Source organism: Danio rerio, chromosome 16, assembly GCF_049306965.1.
Source record: "Danio rerio strain Tuebingen ecotype United States chromosome 16, GRCz12tu, whole genome shotgun sequence".
In the NCBI taxonomy this organism is placed as follows: Eukaryota; Metazoa; Chordata; class Actinopteri; order Cypriniformes; family Danionidae; genus Danio; species Danio rerio.
This window is the reverse complement of record NC_133191.1, coordinates 35,834,117-35,860,075: the sequence shown is the minus strand read 5'-3', so window position 1 is coordinate 35,860,075 and position 25,959 is coordinate 35,834,117. Positions and strand designations below refer to the sequence as shown.

The 25,959-nt window shown below is 34.0% G+C and overlaps 2 protein-coding genes across 3 annotated transcripts in view; one reads left to right on the top strand and one right to left on the bottom strand.

Annotated features, from left to right (window-relative positions):
• LOC137487924 (uncharacterized) overlaps window positions 1–25,959 on the bottom strand; it is a 410,987-nt gene that overhangs the window by 30,493 nt on the left and 354,535 nt on the right. The gene's annotated exons all lie outside the window — the stretch shown is intronic.
• On the top strand, window positions 1,957–25,757 carry faxcb (failed axon connections homolog, metaxin like GST domain containing b). The gene is made up of 6 exons (XM_687158.9): window positions 1,957–2,400; window positions 5,194–5,329; window positions 8,243–8,439; window positions 16,653–16,870; window positions 19,172–19,288; window positions 21,283–25,757. The coding sequence occupies exons 1-6, from the start codon at window positions 2,141–2,143 to the stop codon at window positions 21,549–21,551; spliced, it is 1,197 nt and encodes a 398-aa protein (XP_692250.5). The 5' UTR covers window positions 1,957–2,140; the 3' UTR covers window positions 21,552–25,757.

Sequence of the window (25,959 nt, the reverse complement as noted above, 5' to 3'; positions counted from 1 at the left end):
CTCCTCCTCCATCTTACCCCAGACATGCTCAATAATGTTCATGTCTGGTGACTGGGCTGGCCAATCCTTTAGCACCTTGACTTTATTTGCTTTCAGGAATGTTGATGTGGAGGCTGAAGTATGAGGAGTGCTATCCTGCTGAAGAATTTGCCCTCTTCTGTGGTTTGTAATGTAATGGGCAGCACAAGTGAAGTTTCATAAACTAATTTTGAGAGAAGCATGTGATATGATTGAGAACTGCTGGCCACTTATCTGTAATCAGTAATAATCCAATCAGAGTGATCCTAGCTTACTATGAATGGATCATTTTCTCTTTACTGTTCTATCTTTGTTTTTGAAAAATCCCCCCTTACACCCCAACTCCTCCTTTTCCTCGCTTTTCTAAAGGGGGAGCTACCTGATCTGAAATCTCCTGATATGCTTATTATAGTGTAATTCTATAATTTGAACTGCACTTGAATCTTCATCCTTGCATCCTTTTAGCTTCCAGGAGTGTCCAGGCGTCGTCTGACAGATATTTGAAGTAACCAATCACAGTTTGTGAAGTAGAGCTATTGGAGTGTTAGCAGATTTGTGTACTACAGTCTGAAGTTTAGCTCTGCGATTATTGAGTATTGTTGAGACTTTTATGATCGAGTCGTTAATTACAATATAGCCAATTTTGGTGAAGCTCCTTTTTGTTAAATCTTATGTAAAATGGTAAAGTTATTGTTTTCATATCTTTCTGATTTATTTGAACTCTGAATCCTTGTCTTGATAAATCTGAATGTTTATTGCACTGTCAATAGCGTCCTCTACTGGTTTCACAGGAAGTTACAGTCTCTAAATGAGTTAAAGCTTCTTTTAGAGTACATTTAAATGTTGTATGTTGTTGTACTTTGTTTGTTTTCAGTTACTGTAGTTGAAATATGTCATTTTTGATGCGCATTTTGGATGAAATGCTTAAAGCCATTGACTGCATCACATGATTTCAGGTGTGGTGGTTTGAGGAATCACAGTTCTGTTCAACTTTTGTGCGTCAGAGGTTGTTTGTTTGCTTTGTTTAAACGAAATATGGCATTATCCTGCAGACCCTCCGTTTAGAAACAAATGGAAGGCTGACTAGAACCGGAAAATCTTCACAAAGCCTGTAAATACAGTGCGTCTGTCTTTTATAGAAACGCAATAGCTGTATAATTATAATGTTATTTGCATAGATTTATCTTAAATTAGTAGTTTTTATTTAACATTCTTTACAAATATTGTTATTATATGCAAATATGCAATATTAATATTAACTGCAAATAATATTATGCAAATTTATGGATTCATTTTAATATTTGTGTCCATGACTTTCAGTGTAAATCATGTATTTGAATCTTATTTAAATCGTTTTCAGTATTTTTAAATTATTAGGCTAGGTTAATCCAATTGTTTTATGAAAAAGTATACTTCTTTTTATGATGTACCCTAATTTAAACTGCTGATTGATCTTATAATTGCATTATTAGCCCAGCCTTTTTTCATATGTCACTTTTATTATTAAATAATTATGTTTTAATCATAAAATGCATAATTTAGAATAACTTGGGGTGCTATGCTTAAGAGTAGTTTAAAATCAAAGACTGTTCAGCCACACAAATATCTTTTAGTCTATTATTAACTGACCATAATAAATATATATATATATATATATATATATATATATATATATATATATATATATATATATATATATATATATATATATAGCCTATACACACACACATACATAATATAATATAATATAACACAATATAATATAATATCCAACTCATGTCAAAATTCTAATTTTGATAACTCTGCATAAAAAAGGAAATGCACTTAAATTGTACCCCACTACACATTGCAATTATGCGTATTTGGTTAAGTAAAAAGCCTGAACGTGACGTGATGTATTTAACGGAGCAGTTTCCATGTGTGATGCGTCGTGACGTCACTCAGCTCCAGCACAGCAACAAAGGAGGATGCGGAGCTGCGTGCGGGAACCAAATCCCGTTAATATGCTTTTCTTGTGCTTTACGAGACCGACGTAACACACAACCATGTAACAGCTGTCCATATTTCTATGGATAAATGAAGTGGCGCAGGATTCGCTGCAGGACGCGGGAGGAGAGAGAGAATGTACTGGGTCGCTGGCTTCGCCTCCTCCCGGTCCTTCGTGGTTGATCTCGGCCGGAATCAGAGCCCGTCCTTCGGGTTGTGCGGCTCTGATGAGCGTCACTTATTTTATGGCTACATAGTCGCCGTCCCTGTGCAGGATTTCGGCGGGATCATGTCGGGATTGGTGTCGGATTCCTGGTGGAGGAAGACGCTTTACATCACGGGAGGAGCTTTGCTGGCTGCGGCTGCGTATCTGCTGCACGAGCTGCTCTCCATCAGGTCAGTGCTGCTGTGGCCTTCTACTGGCATCTCTGTTAATATACTGAATAACAACCCACTGTTACTGTTTGTAAAACACAGCAGAATTCCCTTATGTTATTTGAACCCGCCTAAGAGAGAATGTAAATATTGCTGCGCTCCTCGGTGCCAGTTTCAGCTCCAGTCTCCGTGTTTTCCTTGAGCTCGCGTACGCTGGACTGCATCAAGTCACGTTTTCTAAATGACATGCACATGCAGTGTTTGTCAGCACTGGAGTAGACATGAAAACGCCCTGTCATCAGAACTCAGCTGGAATCGCCATTGTTTACATTCGTTCATTAATAAACTCGTCATGGTAAATCACGCTTCATATTTGGCAGCACGGCACGTGATCATCAATGTTTACTCTGGGATCGCGATGTCCTTGAGTTGTATTGCACGAGCGACCTTTCTTGGCTCATCTGCAGGCCATTACCTAGTAAATTCAAGGGGGACTGCAGTGCTGTTGGAAGTTGCTACAATTTTTTAATGTGACAATAGACGTTGTCCTCATTTAACGCCTGACTGAATGATTTCAGAATTTTCAGCACCACAGGCAGTGGACAGCGGCATTTCAGTCTTGCAGCACTCAATGTATACACTGATGCGTTAATCTTTTCATTTTGGTATGAAATGCAAATTAGTATTTGATAATGGCGTTAACAGACAAATATGTGAAGTGCATTGGGCAAAAGCAAACGTGGTCATCTGGATGCGCCATATTTATCTACTATATTTACAAATGTTGTTTTAATGATGTGCGAGCTGATATAATATTGCCCCTCACTTTTCCTGGACAAAGCAAACAAATAAAATCATGTTATTGGAGGCTAATATTATCCGTGAATAACTGATTTTAACTAAAGTTATATTGAGTAAGTTACTTTTTTAACGTAATATCGGCAGTTTTTTCCTACTTCAGGAACGAAAATAGAAACAAAGCTGAAGCAGAACATTTGTGGGCCTCAAAGCAATATTGCAGTGTTTCGCATTGTTGAAATGCAAGTGACCAATCACAAACGTCTCTGATTAGCTTAGGCATCACAGTAGCCAATCAGAGGCATGAGATTAGTACCCACCCAAACACCGGTGTTTTGTATGGATAGTGTATTGCATAAGCTCAGTTTTTAAATATATTGTGAAATTGGTAATTGTAAAACGAACAGCCTATTGTGATTTTGTTTATTTGATTCTCAATTTAACTACAGCTTACACCATTACTGTATTATAGTTAGCTGGATGCTGATTTTCTCCCTTTTTTGATAAACTTTTTGCTCACTTGCACCTTGAATAATTGTTGTCAAAATGGTGACAAGAAATTGATAGACTGTTTCATGCAGAAATCCTGATCAGAGCATCCTTAATCTGAAATCACATAATTAAAATATATAAAATATATATAAATATATATAAAAATATATTTTTGCAAAGTATATCATATTGTTTTTCCACAGAGTAAAATTCTACTAAACAAACATGTTAGGAAATCTCTTGAGTGTAAAATCACGTTTGTTGAATAATAACAGCTTAATCTGGAAGGATTTATCTGTGCTATAATCTTTTTATAGTTTACATGTAGGGATTTCAGAAAAATGTGATTTGATATTTCCCTCATTTAGAAGCACATCATACTCAAAAGTCAAAAAACATATTTTTAAAGTATAAAGGATGTGTATTTTGAAGGCTGTTGTTGTTGTTCTTGGTAAAATTGTGTGCTGTAAGAACAAGACTATGTTGTATTGTTTTGAAAGCTTGGGCTTGTATTTGCTGCTTGTAAAATAAGACCTGTCTGTTTTCTCCCTCACACATCCTGTTTCCTCATAATGATAGTCTAAGGACTTTTCCACTGCACTCCATAGGGTTTATTTTGGCTCAATAGCTGCTTTTAAGGCTAAATTGTGTTCCTGCTAAACTATTTTCTCTCTGTAATTCACCCGGTAACGCACTGAATCTTTGCAATTCCAGGGTAATAGTTTTCCAGGAAACATGAAGGCTGATTATATTCATTCCGTATATATTTTTTTTCAATTTGTAAAAAACGCATGCCAAATGAATACTGTACATGTAACAATCTTACATTTTGTTCCAGATGCAATATTTAGGCAAGTAGATAAGCTAAGATGGGTTAAAAAATAAAATAAAATTTATAACTATATTATTACTTTCCCGATTGACTGATTCCATAAACAATTGCAAACATTTTGTTAGTAAGAGTTTTCTAAAATGTTATGTTTAAATATGCAAATGAGGTATGATTTAATGAAATTTGCTTCTATGTTTGTAATACAATACTAGCCCAAAAATCTGAACATCGAGTGAGGTCATGTTTGAAAATCCAGGGTGCTCAATCTGCGCTCTGTGTAGGTCCTAACACCACAGTATATTGATTGGGACTCTATTTTGTCAGTGAGCATCGTCTTTCAGATGAGATGTTAAAAATTCCAGGATGTCTTTAGAAAAAGTGTTGGGGTTTAACCCTGGCATCCTGACCAAATGTGCCTACTGGTCTCTGTCCATCATGGCGTCCTAACCATCCCCATATCATAACTGGCTTTATCACTCTGTCTCCTCCCCACCAATCAGCTGGTGTGTGGTCTGGTGGCTGCCATCACTTCATCCAGGTGGATGCTGCACACTGGGGGTGGATGAGGAGATCCCCCGCCAAAAAATGTGTAAAGCAAAAAAGTGTCCTGAAAAGCGTTATATAAATGTAAAATTATAGTTCAAATTTAAATTAATTTATATTATTATTATTATTGTCTATTTTTTCCCCAGAAAAGATCAGGAGTTGGATTCAAAAGATGCCATCATCCTTCACCAGTTCTCCAGGCCGAAAAATGGGGTCCCAAGCCTGTCACCTTTCTGCCTGAAGATGGAGACCTATCTGCGCATGTTGGATCTGCCATATCAAGTATGCATAAAGCAGCTGTTTGAATGCTAGACTGTGTTTGCTTTGATCAGTGGATACAGTCACTGGAAGTCACACCATCTGTGATTAAAATATGAATGAAATACATAAAAGCACTATTCATCTTTTATGCTTTTTATTCTATTTACATCCAGATGCTCAATAAAGAGTAATATTTTGAATAGTATATTTAGGGTATATAAGGGATGTCCCATTTAGATTTTTGGCCCTCGAGTCAGAGTCATTTGATTTAAGTATCTACTGATAGCAATATCTGATCCGATACTTCTATATTGTAATACTCAAAAACAGAATAAAGAAGAGCAAAGAATCAATTCTATGATGTTCCTTTTGTTTTATTTAATTCACCTTATTTTAAGATTCAACAACTCTGGTAACAAACAGAGCACTTCTGTGTGGTAGCTTGAACAGTCAACTAATAAATAACAAATTCTTCATTTTGGAATTTACTGCAGCAGTAAATATAAAAAAAAATTAAGAGCACCTCAACTTAAAATGCCCGGCAGGCAATTCCAAGTTTACATATCTCACAGTTTGCTGGGGCAATGTTGTCATCATCAACTTTGTAATATCTCCAGAACGCAGACATACTTGCGCTTTTCTGCCTCAAGCTGCTTTCGCGTTCTACTTTGCCAGCATTCAACCAATTGCGTCTCTGCAACAAAGTGATGTCATGCTGCACACATTACTGTTTCTGTGTGAAGTCAATAAAGAAGTCTAACTCTGTGCCACTGCTTAAATATAGATGTGTCCAAAAATAATGACAATATATATGTAAAGATAAATATATATATATATATATATATATGTGTCCTGATTAGAAGGTAACGTTCGATTGCGGTCAAGTCTGAAACTGCGTGATCTGGCCAGATTTCCGATCACGTGATCGGATCTGGACAGCCCTAGTGGATATATACACAGTTGAGGGCAAAGTAATTAGCCCTCCTGTGAAATATCCTCTATGTAAAGTGCTTCCGAGGATTTTTTGTACCTTTGGAGAAAGTTTTATTTGTTTTATTTTGTCTGAAGTTAAAGTAGGCTTTTTTTAAAAACATTTTATGGTCAATATAATTAGCCCCCTTAAGCAATTTGTTTAACCAGTGTTATAGAATGAATTGCGTAATTAACCTAACTTACCTAGGTAACCTAATTTACCTAGTTATGACTTTAAATGTCCCTTTAAGCTGAATGCTAGTATCTTGAAAAAAATCTGGTAAAATATTATGTACTTTCATCATGGCAAAGATAAAAGAAATCAGTTATTAGAAATGTGTTATTAGAACTATTGTGTTTAGAAATGTGTTAAATCTTCTCTTTGTTAAACACAAATTGTGAGAAAAATATAAAATAATAAAAATTTAACAGGAGGGCTAATAATCCAGACTTCAACTGTATGGGCCCTATCATACACCCGGCGCAGTGTGGCGCAAGGCGCAGCGCAATAGTCTTTTACTACTTTAAGCTTGGCGCAAGGGTCATTTTGAGGCATTGCACCATGCTGTTTAAATAGCAAATGCATTTGCGCTCAAATGTGCGCCCATAGACGTTCTGGTCTAAAAAAGCAGGCGTGTTTTGGCGCGTTGCTATTTTGAGAAACTGTAAATAGTCTGATCTTTAGACCAGAACAAAGTCAGTCTTTTGTCTGGCGCAAAGTGCGCCTGGCTTACACACTACAAACAAGATGCAATACGCAAATATCTTTACATATGAAAAATATATAATATATTAAGAATATATATAGGATATAATAAGGATATATAAAAATATAAATGATTAAAATATTACAAAACACATTCATTTCTAGCCTACATGAATTTAAAAACCACTGCCTTCATACTTTCTTCGTCTCGGGAGGCTTTTTCAGTTCATTCAATTTGCTTTTGTATAATGTTATTATTATTAGCAGTATTATTTATTATATCCATATTTATATTTGTTTTATTAAAAACAAGCTTAGATTTGTCCACCTGTCAGGTTTTAGACCATATGGGGCATAGCAGCTGTATTTGGAAATAACTCAGTATTTTGACCACACTTTGTTATTATTAATCATTTATTTATTTGCTGGAAATTAGAACTGAATTTAGAAATAGTTTTGAAACAAATCTTTGCGCTTAACAAACTAAATTAAATATTTATAGGCTAATTGATGTTTGTGCGGTAAGGTTTCCCTATCCATGAGGGCAAAAGTGAAAGTAAACTTACTTTACGTCATGTTAATAGCACTGCGCTTATTGCGCAACGCAGCTGGCTCTTAAAGGTAATGGAAGATGAGACTCTGATTGGTTTATTCTCAAAACACACCTATAACTCATTATGAAAATAAACTCAACCCTTTTAGACCATGCGCCATGGCGCAAAGCGTTTGCGCCCTGCATTTTGCGCTCTGCACATGGACCGTCAAAATAGAGCCCAATGTATTGTAAAACATCATTTTTTTATGAAACTAAAATATAAGTAGATACATTTATGTAGACTGATGTTTGAGAAAATACAAGAGGTCACTAATTTCACTGATTTTTGTTTTACTGTTTACTGAAATGTATCATAAATATCCCCTTAAAAAACTGCTAATAATATACAAACAGTGTGAGAAATGGTGGAATACAAACTTTTTTGACACTTATCTTCATATAGTGCTATTTTATCTGAAATTGTGAGCAAAACAAAAATCTCCATAACTTGTCGGCCTTGTTGGACATTGTTAATAAACAGAGGTGTCACATCAAAGGACAAGTTCCAAAAAGTTAAAAAGTTAAAAGTTCTGAGGCAAAAACTTGCCTCATGCCATGGGCTTTATAGGAGGCTTCAGTCTCATGATCTAGAATGGTAAAGTTTAATTGTAGATTTTAGGTTTCCATAGTTTGATCCTAATAGTTTTTTTCTTTATTGCAGTGCTACTTTGATGGAAGTCTCTCGGCTCAGGGTAAGATGCCCTGGATTGAGTATAATTATGAGCAGGTGTGTGGGACCGAGTTCATCATTGAGTTTCTGGAGGAGAAGCTGGGCATGAGTCTGAACAAGAGTCTGAGTGCTCAGGAGCAGGCAGTAGCGCAGGCCATCACCACCATGGTGGAGGAGCATTTATATTGGTGAGTCATGAGCTGACAATCACACTGACTCACTTCTGCTGCTCACACATCAAAATGCTGTCTGTTCTGCAATTTTATTATTAATAGATTGGAGAATGTTTTGCCCTTTAAGCTTTATATTTTTGATAGTCTACAGAACAAACCATCGTTATACAATAACTTGCATAATTACCCTAACCTGTCTAGCAAACCTAATTAACCTAGTTAAGCCTTTAAATGTCACTTGAAGCTGTATAGAAGTGTCTTGAAAAATATATAGTAAAATATTATGTACTGTCATCCTGGCAAAGATAAAATAAATCAGTTATTAGAAATGAGTTATTAAAACTATTATGTTTAGAAATGTGTTGAAAAAAATCTTCTCTCTGTCAAACAGAAATTGGGAAAAAAATCAACTGGCTAATAATTTAGGGGGGCTAATAATTCTGACTTCAACTACATCATTTATTAACAAAAAGTAAATTTCAAATATTTAAATTGAAGACAAAATTATTATTACTCCTGTGAAATTTTGATTCTTTCTTAAATAAGTGCTGTTTAACTTTTTACAGAATTTTTCCATTTTAATTTTCTTGCGGATTAAGTTTTATTTATTTTAGTTTAGCTTCTAATTCTAGTTTCTAATTCTAGTTTAAAACTGCTATGGTCAATATTACTTGTCCCCTTAAGAATGTATTTTCTTCAATTGATTACAGAACAAACCTCTCTTATCCAGTGACTTGCCTAATTATCCACTGTTGGAGAAAGGAATATATTTTTTATTATTTTTGCCTCTTTGTCCTTTTTATTAAACAATTGTTTTTGTATTGCTTAAGGTGATGTATATTAATCAAAGTTCTTCAGGAGTGTACTAATGAAGCATTTTTTGCAGAAGTAGATAAAGCTGATAGAAATGCAAAGGCCTGGTTGTCTGAAGTTAACCTGAGCTCTGCAGCGAAACTTCCTGTGAGCAGAGATGGGTTAAAAAAATGAACACAAAATATTTGCAGTTGAGAAGTCTGCTTTTGACGTTGTGCAGAGAATTAGTTGAAAAAGAGGATGTATGCATGGGTGCAACCAATGGAGGTGTAATGAATGCGCTGACAGAGAGGGATCCATATGCAGTATGTTTATTAAACAACTGATGTACCACAAAACTTTAATAAGAATAGGAATACTCAAGTGCATGGGAGGTAGCGACACGATTGAAGACTGGCAGATAATATTTGGCATCAGGCTACAGTCTGAGATCGGAGCTGGCAGCAGAGAATCAGAGTCTAAAAGCAGGCAAAGGTCTAGGCAGGCCGCGAGATGAAACAGTGTCGGTTGGCAACGATAAAACAATAAGAAGGCAAGGAATAACACTCAGAAATGTATGCAGGGAAAAACAAGACTTTGCACTGAGAGGTGAGTGAGAGCTGCTTATATGTGTGTGTGTGTGTGGATGAGGATCAGGTGCAGGGTAATCAGTGCCACAGGGAATTCTGCGGGATAGAGTTCTTTAGAAAGCCAGCGATAGTGACCTCTGCTAGTTAGTAAGGGGAACTGCTGGGACCGAGTCGGTGACAGGAGGACTGTGGAATAATCGACAAGTGATGAATTCCACTAAACTAAATATCAGCTAAAAGCTCGAATCGGAAAATGAAAGTTGTTGCGCACTTCCTGAATGAAACTTTTGCATTACATTGAAGATAACAGAATTCTGTGAATAGAATTATTCATTTGTATCCAATAATTTACTAATATTTTTGACATTGAAGAAAACACTCTCCTGACCTTTTTTATTGAACACGCATGGAATTGATTAAATATTCAACATTAACCAGTTAAGCCTTTAAATTGTAGTTTAAGGTAAATACTAGTATCTTACAAAGTAGCTTGTCAAATAATATGTACTGTCATCATGCAATAACAAATGAAATTAGTCATTACAAAGTAGTTATTAAAACAGTTATGTTTATTAATGCTTTGGTTGAAAAAACATTTCTTATTACAACTTGACAGGGGGGCTAATTATTTTGTTTTCAATTGTACATTGTTTTTTTTTTCCAGCTAAAAAGCAATGATAAATTTATTAACTGAAATGTAGAATTTAGATCAATTATAGTGCTGAATATATTTCACTTAATATATATATATTTTAAAACAAGTTTAGCCCCAAAATATGCCTCATGTCTTTTATTCAGTAGCAATTTTAGAATGTTAGATTTGTCTGCTATTAAAAATCTAATTTTGTTGAGTCTTTTTATTGTTCCATTTCAAAAGATTGTAGTTTTAAATATAATTGTCATTAAAGACTTCAATTGTTATTGAATAATAGACGGACAACCTATTTCTTTCTGCGTAATAAAAAGCCATGACGTTTATGAGTCTGTCATAGTAAACCATTAAAATAATATATGCATGATAAGCCAGGAGTTTCCTGCTGACAAGATTTGTTGCGCAGGAAGCAGATATTTAAATTAATGACTCGTGCGGAAACATAATCCTACGCACTGGGCATTATAATGTAAGAGTCATTTCTTGGGACAAAAAAAGGAGATCAAGGTTAGGAAATAGCAATGATACAGCTATTCCCTTTCCTTTGGGATTATGATTATCCTTTCAATTTCTTTATATTATGATGTTTCTTCATTTCATGTGCATTATTTCATAGTGACTAGAGGCATCTGACACTGTTCTATATATAGCCTTCCACGTGGCTATTGATTGAATAATTCATGGCTTTGAATCTCTGTGTTGTGTACAGTATGTCAGCTGAAGAGTTTGCTGAGCAGGGCAGTTATTGAGCTGTATATAAAAGCAGTGGATGTCAAATGGGGATACAGACAGCAAATCTGGATTATAACACTGAGGGATTTTGATTAGGAAACAAATCTCCTTATACACTTCTTTACCAATTAATTAAAATTGTATTAAAATAATTATTATAGGTGTTTTGTATACATTCCTGTATAATAAAACCACACTATTATGTCATATTTCTGCTGAAATGGGCATGTTTGTCAATGCACATGTTTGAATGAAGTCATTATTAGGTAACACTTTAGAATAATAGTGTATTAGTTTATGTTAGTTAATGCATTTGTTACCAGCAATTAGTGAAATCCCGGTATTTTATAGAATGCCTAGGAAATATTTAGAATGCCCAATGGTTTTAGGCAAAGTATGAAATACAATTTTTTGTAAAGATTTTGAAAACTTTTCCTAGGCTTTTCCTTAGACAAGTATCATTTAGGCCAGTGGTTCTCAAACTTTTTTCACCAAGTACCACTTCAGAAAAAAATGTCTCTCCAATTACCACCATAATGACCAGTATTCAAATACAGTAGTGTAGCATGCCTAATTAAGCAGCTGCAGCTCTGCACAGTTCAAAAACCAGGCAGATTAATTCCTGTTATTAAAAATACTTATTATTATCACAACTTTAAACATTGGAAATAATTTGAACATTAACTGTGCTTCTAAAAGTTAACTAAAAATTGTACTGTTCTTAAAAAGTAAAAAGAAAACTGCTCTACTTAAATTTAAAGTATTAATATACAGTAGCCTATTCATCAAAACCTGGAAATGTTCCTTGGACTGCATAAATATAGGCTTTATGTCATCATATTCATATGAAACTCTTTTTGATATTTTTTAAATAGATGATGCATGTTTTTATGACTTATTTGTGTACCTTTGAAATCTAAACATTAACTTGTATTTTTAAATATTTGATTTGAATTTACATATTTAAATTAGATCTGCTTACCCTGGATTAGAGTAGGCTTGGTGCGCCAGAATAGCAAGTCATTAAACCATACCTGTCAACATTGGCATACAAAAATATAGGATATGCTACCAACAACTGCTACAAATATGAGGAGGAGATTAGCTTCAAATGATAGAATACATAAAAACATTAGAGAATTGAAAATAAAATAAAAGGTTTAGCCTTTTGCAATCAATTTCCAGATCACATCGATGTTATCGTATGCGTCAAAGGGTTAAAAGTGTGTTAAATTTTTACTTTAATTATTCATCAATATCTCCGCGCACCACTTGAAGGAAGCCCATGTTCCACTAGTGGTACACAAACCACAGGTTGAGAACCACTGCTAGGCCATTAGTGTCAGAAGAAAAGCCTTTATTGATCGTTGTATAATTTAAAGTGGAAGGAATACAAAATAAAGCATATGATATTCTTACCGGAAAAAAACAATAACAGCAGAACTGAGATTGAAGTATTTGCTACAATTTTGTCTGTGATGTGGAAGTGCAACCTCATACTGGCATGGCATACAATACACTGGTTTACAATAACGTTCAACACTCGTGCTTCGATGTGCCATCATCAAACAACAACAATCCAAGTGTCCAAGATCAGTGATGGGAAAGATGACAGGGGTAGGCCAGTTACATACAGTACTTATATGTTATACGTCTTATGGGGTCAACCGCGCATACTGGTTGCAATAGCAAACATGTCGTGTTGTGCAGTATGATGCCAAATTCAAAAGTGCAAAAATAGAAAACTTAAATTTTACCGTACACCACGCTGCTTTTAATGCCAACCGCAGACGTCTTTGGCTAACAGCCATCATAAGAGCTTAATGAAGTGACGACCTAATTAAAAACGCTCGACTCTCCAGTTCTCTATGTCAGTTATGTCAGGTAAGTTCACGTTATGCTGAATCTTACACATTACTCGTTTTTGATTGCAGGAATGATTTCAGCAAAAAACTTTAAATATGATTAATTAAACTGCGGACACTGAATGCTTAGAATAAAATGTAAAAAATGTAAGTTCACATACCCTGCTGTACAGGTGCAGTTCACTGTCAGAATGCAGTTGTTGATGATTATCCAGGCCTTGTATAGCTCCGTGTTCTTTCCTTGTCTTTGGCTAGGCAGAACCTTGGTTTTTAGCACTATAAAGTTTTGAATCTGGTTATCATGGAACATTATTTTGTGCACATGAGCTTACAGAACAAAATTGTAGGGATCCAAAGACTTGTTGGCCTTTAACTTCTCTCTTGGAAAATCACTTGGAGTTGCAATAAGATGCGAGCTGGATGCTTGGCCATTTCGTCTTATCCAATATCCATTGGGAGGGTGTAATCGCAAATGAACCTGTCAGATAAACGCCGCTCACTTTAACATTAATTTTGCTGAATCACTGTGTTTATCACTGGGTGACAAGCTGTTATAATATGCTGAAAGCATTATGTAAATAATATATATAATATGTAATCAATATAACGTATCTCAACAAATACAACAACAAACTCTGCACCGCATTGGATATTATTCCTTTTCTGTAAATGCTAGCGCTCCTGTTTTTTTCTGCAACCTTGCTGCGCATGCATCCTAAATATTTACAAACCGGTAATTTATCTGACTCACGCGATCCTCTCTCATTTCACTCAGATGTATTCATGCTGTATAGACCTACACACCCTGCATTTATAGCAGGTCGTCACCCAGAGCGACAGGCGGCTACAAAGTCACTGCTAGTCTGAATGATGTTTTTGCCGTTTGATTATAGGCATTCTATATATTTTCTAGACATTTCACACATTCTAACATTAACTATAATTAATCTTGTAAAGCATTTGGTAAGATATTTAACATTCACTAATGCATAATTAATATACATCCACAGTTGTCCTTGTTAACATGAATTAACATGAACTAACGTTATTTAACCTAAATAACATAAACTAATGTTAACAGAAATGGATAAATACCAAAATAAGTTTATTATTAATTATTTGTTCGTGTTAGTAAGTACATTAACTAACATTACCTTATAGACAATACAATAATATTTATATTTTGAACGGGATTCACAGTATTTTATGGAGTAATAAAATTAAAGAGTTAAAATTAAAAATTTAAATTAAATAAAAAAGAGGAAAGAATAAAATAGCAGTATTAGATATTGAACAGATCTGCAACCTAAGTGGAAACACCAGCTTCATAATACAAAAACCTTAGTAAAAAGGCGTAGATGATCCTTATTGTATCTGTTAAAGCAGATATATTTTATACTTGTAGGATTTACCCCTTTTAAAAGAAAGTTTTGTTGGTGTTTGTTGAGGCTCCAGTTGATCTTTACTAGTTAGTCAATAAGAGAGAACCAGTTTGAGTTCAAGGGGCTTTGAGAAATGGAAAGACAAGACCAAAGCCTGGCACAAGCTTAGGGTGAGGGTGGAGAAAACTGTAAGTTCAGCATCTTCTCCTGTGTTGTCTGGGTGCTAGAAAAAAAGGGGGACCTTTGCGTCTAGCTTTCGATGATGATGTTGCTTAAGATAACTGATGAGAAATAAAAAAAATTGTGGGAAAGTTTAATGACTCTTTGTCATCAGCTTCAGCTATTGAAATTTCCTACAATGCTAATATATTGGACAACTATCAACATATCATGTAAAGGATTATTCAGTAAATCTAATTAGCACTACATAGATGCCAAGCATCTGCTATCTTGTTTTACTTTAGTTGTCTTAAAGGATTATTACACCAGCACAATCAATAAACACTTGATTACACCTAGAGCGAATTCATGATTGTATGAATCATAGCTGATTATATAAAAAGGAATAGTTTTAAGATGGTATATGAGCAGGAACATTTGTCTGTATGAAAAAAGTACAAATTCTGTTTTGAGTTGCAAATACCTGGAAGGTGAGGTGTTGGGTTTTACTCTCCTGATGGATAGGAGAGGGTATTTGTGTATTATTTGTTAAATATATCACATAATTGTATGTCTGATCCCCTTTATCCGCTACATACATTTTTCTTTGATTTAGTGTTCTGATTTTTGTGCTAGAAATGTATAGAATTCAGTCCATATTTTATTCAATAATTTCTCTTTTTTAGATTTAAAGAACAGTTTAGAAAATGTTTAATACAAAAACATTTAGCAATTCTTCAAAAAGTCAAACAGGGAAGTATGCTGATCACTATAAGTTTTTTTTAACCGATTCACCTGCTGTTTCTTGCCTGTAACCTGATGAAAGGCTGATTGTAAATTCTGCGGTGTGGATTCAAAGCCATGAACCCAAAGAGCGCTCAAAGCCATTTTGGATGAATGGTTTTTATTAATACATTGCCTGGTGTGCAAAGAAGTTAATTAGGAGACGGCTTTAATTAATTTGATTCAGATAATCACAGAGCAGAGAATTAATTCAAAGTTTAATCTCAAAGGCCAAACTGAGTTTGTTTTCTGTGTGATACTAAAGCTGCACTCCGTTATCATAAAAAAGCTTTTAATATGATCAGTTATTTGTGTGCATTTTAAATATATAGATAATGCTTGCAAAAATATTATAGAACAAAACATATCTGATATCATTTATTATGAACTATTCCAGTCTGTTTACTACAGTTATATTGCATGTTATCATGAAATTACTGGATCCTTTAGGTACTAAAGTTTGCCATTTCAATTTAAATATAAAGATGATGTTGTTCTTTAGGCAATCTCATCTAATTTAATCTCATCACTTTGCAACATGGCTTGCTTCAAAAATTGAAACATAGACAATTATTTTGCATAATAATAATAATAATAATGTATTATTATTATTATCATCATTATTATTATTATTATTATTAATAATAATAATACAAAATATAATTATATTTGCTTTTTTACTTATTACTATTATTATTATTATTTATTATTATTATTATTATTATTATGACATTTTATTTTAGGTAACAATTTACTCCATTTAATTATTATTAATAATAATAATAATTAATTATATTATTATTATTATTATTAATAATAATAATAATAACAACAATAATAATAATAATAATATAAATATGGTAACAATTTATTTTAAGTAACAATTTACTACTGGCTTTTTATCTGGCTATTATTAAAATATTAAGTGTTTATAAGCCCTTTTCTAGTATGATCTTATTTTACAACCTATACAATACCTAAACCCAAACCCAACTACCTTACTATTAATAAGTAGCTAATTGGTTAGTATTCGTTTATTAGTAACAGTTTAATTTGTAGTTTTAGTTAACGGTTTGTTAAATAGTGTGAACTTTAAAACAAAATGTGACCATTATTTTCAATTATTATTACAAATAATTATGATTTCAAAAATATGACTTTTCCCTCTCACAGCGTAAAGATCTCTTCATACATAAAAAATAAAACACCTTTGTACTTCAGAAAATGAATCATCCCCACTTCTGATTTCCTCATATCTGTCTTGTGCTCACAGGAGCATAGCGTACTGTCAGTGGGTGGATAATGTGCAGGAGACTCAGAGGATGCTGGATCTCCCTGGACCCCTCAGTGACCTGCTGAAATGGATCCTGTGTCAGCTGACAGGCGGGATGGTAAAAAGAGAGATGTACTGCCACGGCATCGGCAGCTTCACTAAAGACGAGGTTTATTCCCTCATGGAGAAGGACATGCGCACACTGGCCACACTGCTGGGTGAGCAGGACAAAAACAGACATTAAATCTTTCATCTTTATGTGATGGGATACAGATACAATTTGGAATGACATTTATTATATATATGTGCAAGTGTTATATCTATGTGCAAAACTATTTTGGCAAATCTTAATTACTAATGTCTGCATAATACAACAGAAATCTTTTTGAAATAAACGCTGCTCTTTTAAACTATATTCATCAAAGAATCCTGACAAATTGCAAAATCACAGTTTTTACAAAGATGTTAAGCAGCACAAATGTTTTCTATATTGATAATAATAAGAAATATTTCTTAAGTACCAAATCAGCATTAGCACCTGAAGGAAACCCACGTGAACACGGGGAGAACATGCAAACTCCACACAGAAATGCCAGAAACAGTAACTGACCCGGCTGGAGCTCAAACCAGCGACCTTCTTGCTGTGAGGCAATCGTGCTACCCACTGCGCCACCCCGATACCCTAAAATCATTCATTCATTCATTCATTCATTCATTCATTCATTCATTCATTCATTCATTCTATTTCTTTTCGGCTACGTCAATTTATTACTCAGGGGTCGCCACAGCAGAATGAACCGCCAACTTATCCAGTATGTTTTATGCAGCAGATTCCTATCCAGCTGCTACCCAGCACTGGGCCATTTAAGCTTAGTCAATTCACCTGTACCGCATGTCTTTGGGTGAAACCGGAGCACCCAGAGGAAACCATGCAAACATCACACAGAAATGTCAATGGCCCAGCTCGGGCTTGAACCAGTGACCTTTATGCTGTAAGGAGATCATGCTACCACCCACTGAGGCACCGTGAAGCCCACAATAAAATAATTTTTTTTTTTTTTTAAATAATTATTCTTTCCCAGAGATGGGTTGCGGCTGGAAGGACATCCGCTGCGTAAAAACTTGCTGGATGAGTTGCTGGGCGACCCCGGATTAATAAAGGGACTAAGCCGACAAGAAAATAAATGAATAATAATTATTCATTAATTCATTTAATTTTCCTTTGGCGTAGTCCCTTATTTATTAGCGGTCTCCACAGCAGAATGAACCGCCAAATATTCCACCATATTTTTTACGCAGCGCAATCATGTCCATTTGCCAATATCACTTTGTTTTTGATCAAATACATTCAGCTAAGACAATAATAAAAAAATCTTACCAACTACAGACATTTTGTGATGTAAGTAATTAAGTCATAATGTCATTTTGCTCCTAAAATATATATTTTCACCACATGGCATTGTAGAAAAATTATTTAATTAATTTAATTTGTATAGAAATCTGACATATAGCCATATATGAACAATGTACGTTAATAGTATTTTTGAACAAACATGTACAGATTTTAATCTCAATGGTTAAAAATATATGTATATACAGTCAAGTCTGGTTTAAAGTTTCTTTTTATTCAACCAGCAAGTTTTTTCAAAATTGGAAATGACACAGACTTAATAAGACGATGTTCAAGAGGCATCATTGTGAAATTAATTTTAAAAAAAAATTGCCTGGGTCATAAATAATTTCGGGCTTGACTGTATAAAATATAGAAATATTATACAGGGGGATTCAACCACAACTTTGAAAATCGAGAACTCTGCACAGAAAAAAAGAAGAGCTAAGCCTTTTCTGTCATCAATTTAAGGAGGCTCTGAAGTTTTGAAAAACTTTAAGTACTCTGCACATTGATTAATTGGTCACACTTTACAATAGTTTATTAGTTAATGTTAATTAATGCATTTACTAAGATGAACAAACAATGAACAATACATTTACTACAGTATTTGTTCATGTTAGTTAACGTTAGTTAATGAAAATACAGTAGTTCATTGTTAGTTCATGTTAACTCATGGTGCATTAACTAATGTTAACAAGCATGGACTTGAATGTTAAAAATGCATTAGTAAATCTTCAATTATGTTTAATAAATGCTGTACATGTGTTGTTCATGATTAGTTCATGTTAGTAAATGCATTAACTAATGAACCTTATTTTAAAGTGTTACCGATTAATTACGTCAGGTTCCATCATGTTTAAAAGATTTTTAAAGTTGTGGTTTTCTTTTTTAATCACCCTGTATATTTAAAGAGTCATTTTTGCAATATTTAATATATGTTACATTTTTTATGTATATTTTATAAATGTGAAATCCGAACATGAACATATCATGTATGTTACTTGCACATGTTGCTATATATCCTATTTCTATGGTGAACTTGTAAGAACATCTGTTTTTACAACAGAAGTCTGTTATTTGTCCTCCCTTATTGCTGGCTGTTGATATGAATTTTCTGGATTGTCAGGTGATAAGAAGTACATCATGGGCCCTAAGCTGTCCAGTGTGGATGCCACAGTGTTTGGACACCTTGCACAAGCCATGTGGACTCTGCCTGGCACACGACCCGAGCAGCTCATTAAAGGTGAACATTAAAAATTCTATTAGAATTTGAAATAGAAACACAACACACTGCTGCACTTGCACAAATTGTTATTGTTTAAATTAGTTGAAATGTTTACTTGTACCTTTGTCTGGTTCTTAAAAGTATAATTCACACAAAAATTACAATTCTATCATACCATACATGCATGACTTTCTTTTTTGCATGCAACAGAAAAGCTGATCTTAGACAGTAATCACATTGCTCTATGCTATTCAATGCATTGCACATTTTTAAACATTAGAAGCAATGTAAAATGCTATAAGCAAAAATAAAAATAAATATTGAGACAAATTTTATTAAACTGAAAGTCTTCTAAACCTCCTCCCACTGTCTCATGGTTGGAAGATTTGATGTCTTTTCTATATATTGAAAAATATATAGAATATAATATCTCTGTTACAAAATGTAAAGGTACAAATGGAATCAAACATAATTTGTCAAAGATGCCAAAAGAATAAAATATGTTTCATGTAAAAAGAAGAGCTAAGTAAAAAAAAAGAAAAAAGTTTAAGTAATAGACAAATGATGTAGGTTGTAATGGGGTGGGAAAATAATAAGCTTGTGCTTCATCCCACTCCATTTCCGACCATGTTGAACTGTATTTTTTGTTAATGATATTTTATGTATGTTATTTCTGTTCAAAAAGAAATAAATCAAAATAAGAATACAATACATCTCTTTACTGATTTATAATGTTTTTTTTTTTTTTTTAACAAAGAAGTCTGCTCTTTTTATTACTGTATCATTTAGATGTTTTGTATATGTATTTAGTTGCTTTGGCAATTCAAGTAGATGCTAATGTTGTTTTGTGTGTTTTATTTTTCCTTTTATTCTCCTCCTTGTGGGTGGGGTGTAATGGTGGATGGTATTTGAATGTTCTTGTTTACCCTTAGTTATTGTAAAAAGAAAAAAAAAAAAAATATATATATATATATATATATATATATATATATATATATATATATATATATATATATATATATATATATATATATATATTTGTTTTACAAATATTATATATTTGTATTGTGGTATTTTTTTAAAGACCCAAAACTAACAAATTCAAACTCTAACAAATTCAAAACCCTAAACATAAACCTTGGAAATGTTCCTGAAACATTTAGCCTTATTATTTTGAATGTATTATCACCTATATTTTGGTTCTAAAATCAGACTCTTTCATATACAGTATGTTCAATTGACAATTAGGAGTTTGACCGTTTTTCATATATTTCCAATTTCATTTGGTGCCTGGCGACTCGAGTATTGTCCCACCAAGTCATTTTGTATTTAATAGACATCCAAACATAGACTTCCTGGCTAAAAATAAACTAAATATGGGCTGTCAGTGAAAATCTATTATACATCTTTAAACTAGAACTTAATCGTCATTGTATCGTACAACGAAATTTGTTTTGTAGCTCATAAATACCAACAGCAATAGAATATATAGTGCAAATAAAAAAAAAGTATCATTAATAAACAAAAGACTGAAAACAAATTCTAACTGTATTAATTAAATAGTAGCACAGTAATAGTACAGTAAAGTGTCTAGTGCATTAGCAACCATATAGGGAAAAGGGGCAACAGCTGAGTTGTTCACCTTCATTTCCAATAGTCCAAAAATAGACTAGTCATTAAAAAGACAGATTACATAGACGTCACATCTTTAGTCATTCATTCCTGTCTAGTTGATGAGAAGTCAATTGACTATTGTCCATTAGATTTTCATTGACAGCCCAAATATAGCATTGTTTTAGCAAAGATGTCTATTAGATGTCTATTAGACTTATTTTAGACACATAAAAGTGCTTGTAGGGAATAAACGCATAGAATGTTAAACCATCTTCGCAGTTTAGAGATATGTTGCTGTATTCTTTATGAAATTACATAATTTTCTTCAGATTATGATTTGTTTTATTAAATTTAAAATGAGACAAAAAGCATTACCATCCACATCTATCTGTGTGCAGGAGAACTGATCAACCTGGCCATGTACTGTGAGCGCATACGGAGGAAGTTCTGGCCCGAGTGGTTTGTGGATTTAGAGGACTTCTGCTACGACAGCGACAACGACACCAACAGCGGGACGCCCCCCTGCCCACTGGACCTGGGTCTCTTTTCCAGGACAGACACATTGGAGGAGAGCGATCTAAGCCTCCCGTCACACAGTAACTCAGAGCTCTCAGACTCGGACATTGAAGTTGATGGCTCGGACGGGGAGCAGAAGGTCAAGGGTTAAATCAAGGGTTTCATCTGGGATACATAATTGCTGATATGGACATTTCTTTCTTGGATGAATCACTCTTTGATGGAACTCAAGTGAACACAAAATGCGACGTGACATCAGTCATGGATTCAATATTTACACAACGCACACTTTAGTTCTCTTTATGAGACGTGTGCAGAAGATCATCCACTCTTGGACCGTCTCCTTGGTATAAACATTATGCTTCCATTCCTGTCAATGATCCAATATAAAAAAATGCGGTCATCCTTTTTGTTTATGTCGTTTTTAAAACACATAAATGGATTTTCTTTCACCTTCACAACACAAGTGAAGATATTTTTAGCATATCATGAGAGATTTCTGTCCCTCCACTAAAACTCTAGTGCTTCGTTATATTCATAAAGTCAAGGGTTTTTAGTGCATGACAAATTTTTGTTAATATTATTATCAACTAAATAAGATTAGGGTGGTGTGGTGGCTCTGTGGGTAGTGCTGTCTACTCACAGCAAGAAGATCGCTGGTTTGAGCCTCAGCTCACCGTTCTCACCGTTTTGAAGTGGGTTTCCCACGTGTGCTCCGGTGTCCCCCACAAGTCCAAAAGCATGTGGTATAGGTGATTTGGGTAAGCTAAATTGTTCGTAGTGTATGTGTGTAAATGAGGGTGTATGGGTGTTTCCCAGTGATGGGTTGCAGGTGGAAAGGCATCTGCTGCATAAAACATGTGTTGGATAAGTTGGCGGTTCATTCTGCTGTGGCGACCCTAGATTAATAAAGGGACAAAGCTGAAAAGAAAATTATTTAAAGATTAAAGACAAGCAGCTGGCATATAAGAAGCAGACATTCATCACTTATTTTAAAGCTTTGAAATATGAATTTATTTCAGTTTAATAATATGTTATTGTTTATAAAAATATGGATGTATTATAAAAATGTATAATACATTAACATACTTTATTTGTATGTACACAGGTATGATATGTAAACAAAATTTAAACTGTTAGCATTGCTTGATTTTTCTCTCTGCATGATGTTGCAGGGTTTGGTTTTCCAAATGAATACTTTTTAAGTGTTCAGATATCCTTATACTTCATCAGTTATCCTGTGCTCACTATGTATGGACCATATCGGTCAGAATCTCCAGCCTGATCTCACAAGGATGCAACTTTTTAATGTATTGGCTAAAAAATGGATAATTTGTACAAATTACATGATTCCATTCGTACGAAAACATATGATTTTTAAAAGGAGGGGTTCCCACAAACCCCACCCTTAATTCTAACTATTATTCAGGTATGATCAGATTGTATTAAAATGTACAAATGAGATCATATCATTTATACAAATTAGTCACTAAATCAAAAAGTTACAAGATTGCGTTGGAATGTTAATATTTATTTTGCTTCAAATTTGATCACTGAAGCTCAAGCATGCTTGATTGATGTGCGAGAACCAGTGAGGTTTATTCTTGCATGTGACATCAGCATGTTTGTTTTTTGTGAGTTATAGTCTGGACCAGACAGAATCTGCAGACATTTTTGCTATTTCAGCAGAGTAGAAAAAAAAACATGGATTTATGTGGAATTATTTTGGAGTATCGTAACAAAAAACTTATTTTTTAAACAAAGCAAGTCTATTATACATATCCAATATATATACCAAAAGACAGAAAATATTAGCCTACTTTACAAACTGTAATCTAAATAAATCAAATGAGCATTTTCATATTTTTCAGTACTATTACTGACATATTTTTAAAAACTGGATAAATATAAGTTTACACACATTTACACAAGTAAATAAATAGACTTTTAGGGTTAAAAATCTGCTGATTTCTGTGCGCAGATTTCGTGTGGGCCTAGAAAACTTGGATTAAACCACTTGACTTCTATAGATTTATTTTTTAATTTCTTCATGAATATTTTGAGAGGTCAGAGTTTTGGGTGAGGACAATTTTAATGGAAGGACAGAAGTCTCTTAAAGGTGATTAAAAATATATTCATTTATGTCTTGAAGATGAATTTAAGTTCTGACTTACATGAGGGTGAGTAAAAAACCTCACAAATTAACATTTCAATCAAGAAACCAAGCATTTCACACTTTCATAGACCTCTCACTGATTTTGTCAGAACAGTTAAGGCGTTTCTATATATCTGTTTTCTCCCAAACGTTTGATGAAATATGTTCCTGAACAGAATCTTGTAGCGAAACACTAGCTTGCATGATTCTACGATGTTTAGTTGTGGTTTTTTGTGACAAACTGGTTTACTTTGTGACAACTGAAACTAAATATCTGTAATTTCCTGTTCTTAACTAATAATCCTTGCTCCCATAGAAGCTAAAATTGGATTGATGAAGAAGGATGAAAGGAGTTATGAAGCATTTAATCCCGGTTATACCCGCTTAAACTAACAAAATGAGAATCACAAACTAATACAATCCTAGTCACTCCAATGTGTGTCATCAGTGTCAGCTGACTCTCGATCAGTCTGAATGGTGCTTAATGCCCGTGTGCCTGACTGCAATTATTTATATGTGTCTCTTCATCCTCACTGTCTTTTCTGTTCGGTTTTTGTGATTCAGACCTGCTTGCATGTCACCACCAGAGGGCACTGTGAGCTTTCACATGACGAGCAGACACTCGCATCGCATTACTTCAAGCTTCTGCCTTAAAAGAAAAAAAAAACTACGTTTTTTAAATACTAATGAAAACAACAGTGAACCTCTAGTGAACACTTAAGCGGTCAACTTTGGTGAGTTTGATTATTTTTCTTTATCCGTGCGTCTAATTTGTGTATCTAACTGAAGTGCATACATGGGAAGAGTTTCCTTATTGAGGTAAAGTTGGTTTTATACTCGCACATTCGTTCTGTGACAACTTGAGACTGGCTCCCTATATTGTTTACCATGGTATTTTTGATAGTCAGTGGCGGCTAATATGATTTCACCACACAATGAGGTAAAGTTGGTTTTATATTCACACATTCAGACTTTATCCTTAATAATATACTATATTAACAATATAGGCAGCATGTCACACATTATCACTGAACGAATGTGCGAAAATAAACCCAACTTTGCCTCAATAAATTAACCATCGTTTTACTTCACACAAACACACACTCCAGAATATTTTGATTTTAAACAATGTTAGACTATAGTGACCACAAATCAGCCTTGGTTTTGATACACTAACCATAGTTTAACCATGTTATGTGTACTAAAACTGTGGTAATACTGAAATTGTAATCAATATACCAAAAAACTAACAAAAAAACAACATACATTTTCTTTAGGATTGCCTTAGTTAAGGGAAATTCTTTGCAAACAATCGCTGCATGATGAGGATACACACTTTCTGTTGAGTTTACTTAAAACCCAAGCCTGTATACTGAATTAATTGTATCTAAAAACCTGTAACTATAGAAAGTTTAATGCAGAATTCTTATGTTTACTTTCCATTTTGTTATTTTGCACATTTTAGATTATAAAAAGGCGATGTAAAGATAACATTAGAGGACTTAAAAGCAGGGTCCAGGCAATCAGATGTGTGGGTGTGGGTGTGTGATAGCCAGTAGTATACATCATTTACATGCATGTGTGTTTGTGTGTGCGTCTGTCTACAATTAAATAAATGTGTGAGCTGGTGTAAATCACACCCGTCTTCTATAAAAGAAAAATATTTATTCCCTGTACAGAGCCGAGGTTAAAGTTAAATACATGTCTTATTTTGATAATATTACTTCATTTGCAGCCTATTTTTTTGAATATAAAATAATTAGAAATGCAATGTCTTTTTGATCTATGATAACAGGATGGACCGACTTAAAAAAAACATGCATTAGGCTATTTTAATTCTACCCAGTGATGTATGTTGGTATATAATGTGATATGTAAGTCTATATCATGTGATATAGACTTTTAATGTCTCTGTGTTGAGAGCATAGCTGGATTATGTTCTCATGAGATGTCAAGGTCAGTTTTGCTGTAGATCTCTGATTGTAGATCTTGAAGCCATATTGCAGAGATGATTTACTGTCTTTGGGAGCAAAATGATGGTTATGAATCCATATAAATATATAAGATTCTACCTAATCTGAATCAGCTAAATACTGTGTATAACTGAGACCCCTCCATGAGTGCTTCGTTATCCTGAACTGAGTGGTTGTTTAACGATGATTGCTCTAAAACACCAATTAAAACAGCTGTGACGATTTCAAATTGTGAATTAGATGTGTATTTTTCATTCAGTCATTTTCTTTTTGGCTTAGTCCCTTTATTAATCAGGGTTCGCAACAGCGGAATGGACCGCCAACTTATCGAGCTTGTGGTTTATGCTTTTATGCAGTGGATGCCTTTCCAGCTGAAACCCATCACAGAGAAACACCCATACAGTGTGTATTTTCCCCTTCCTAAAATCAGT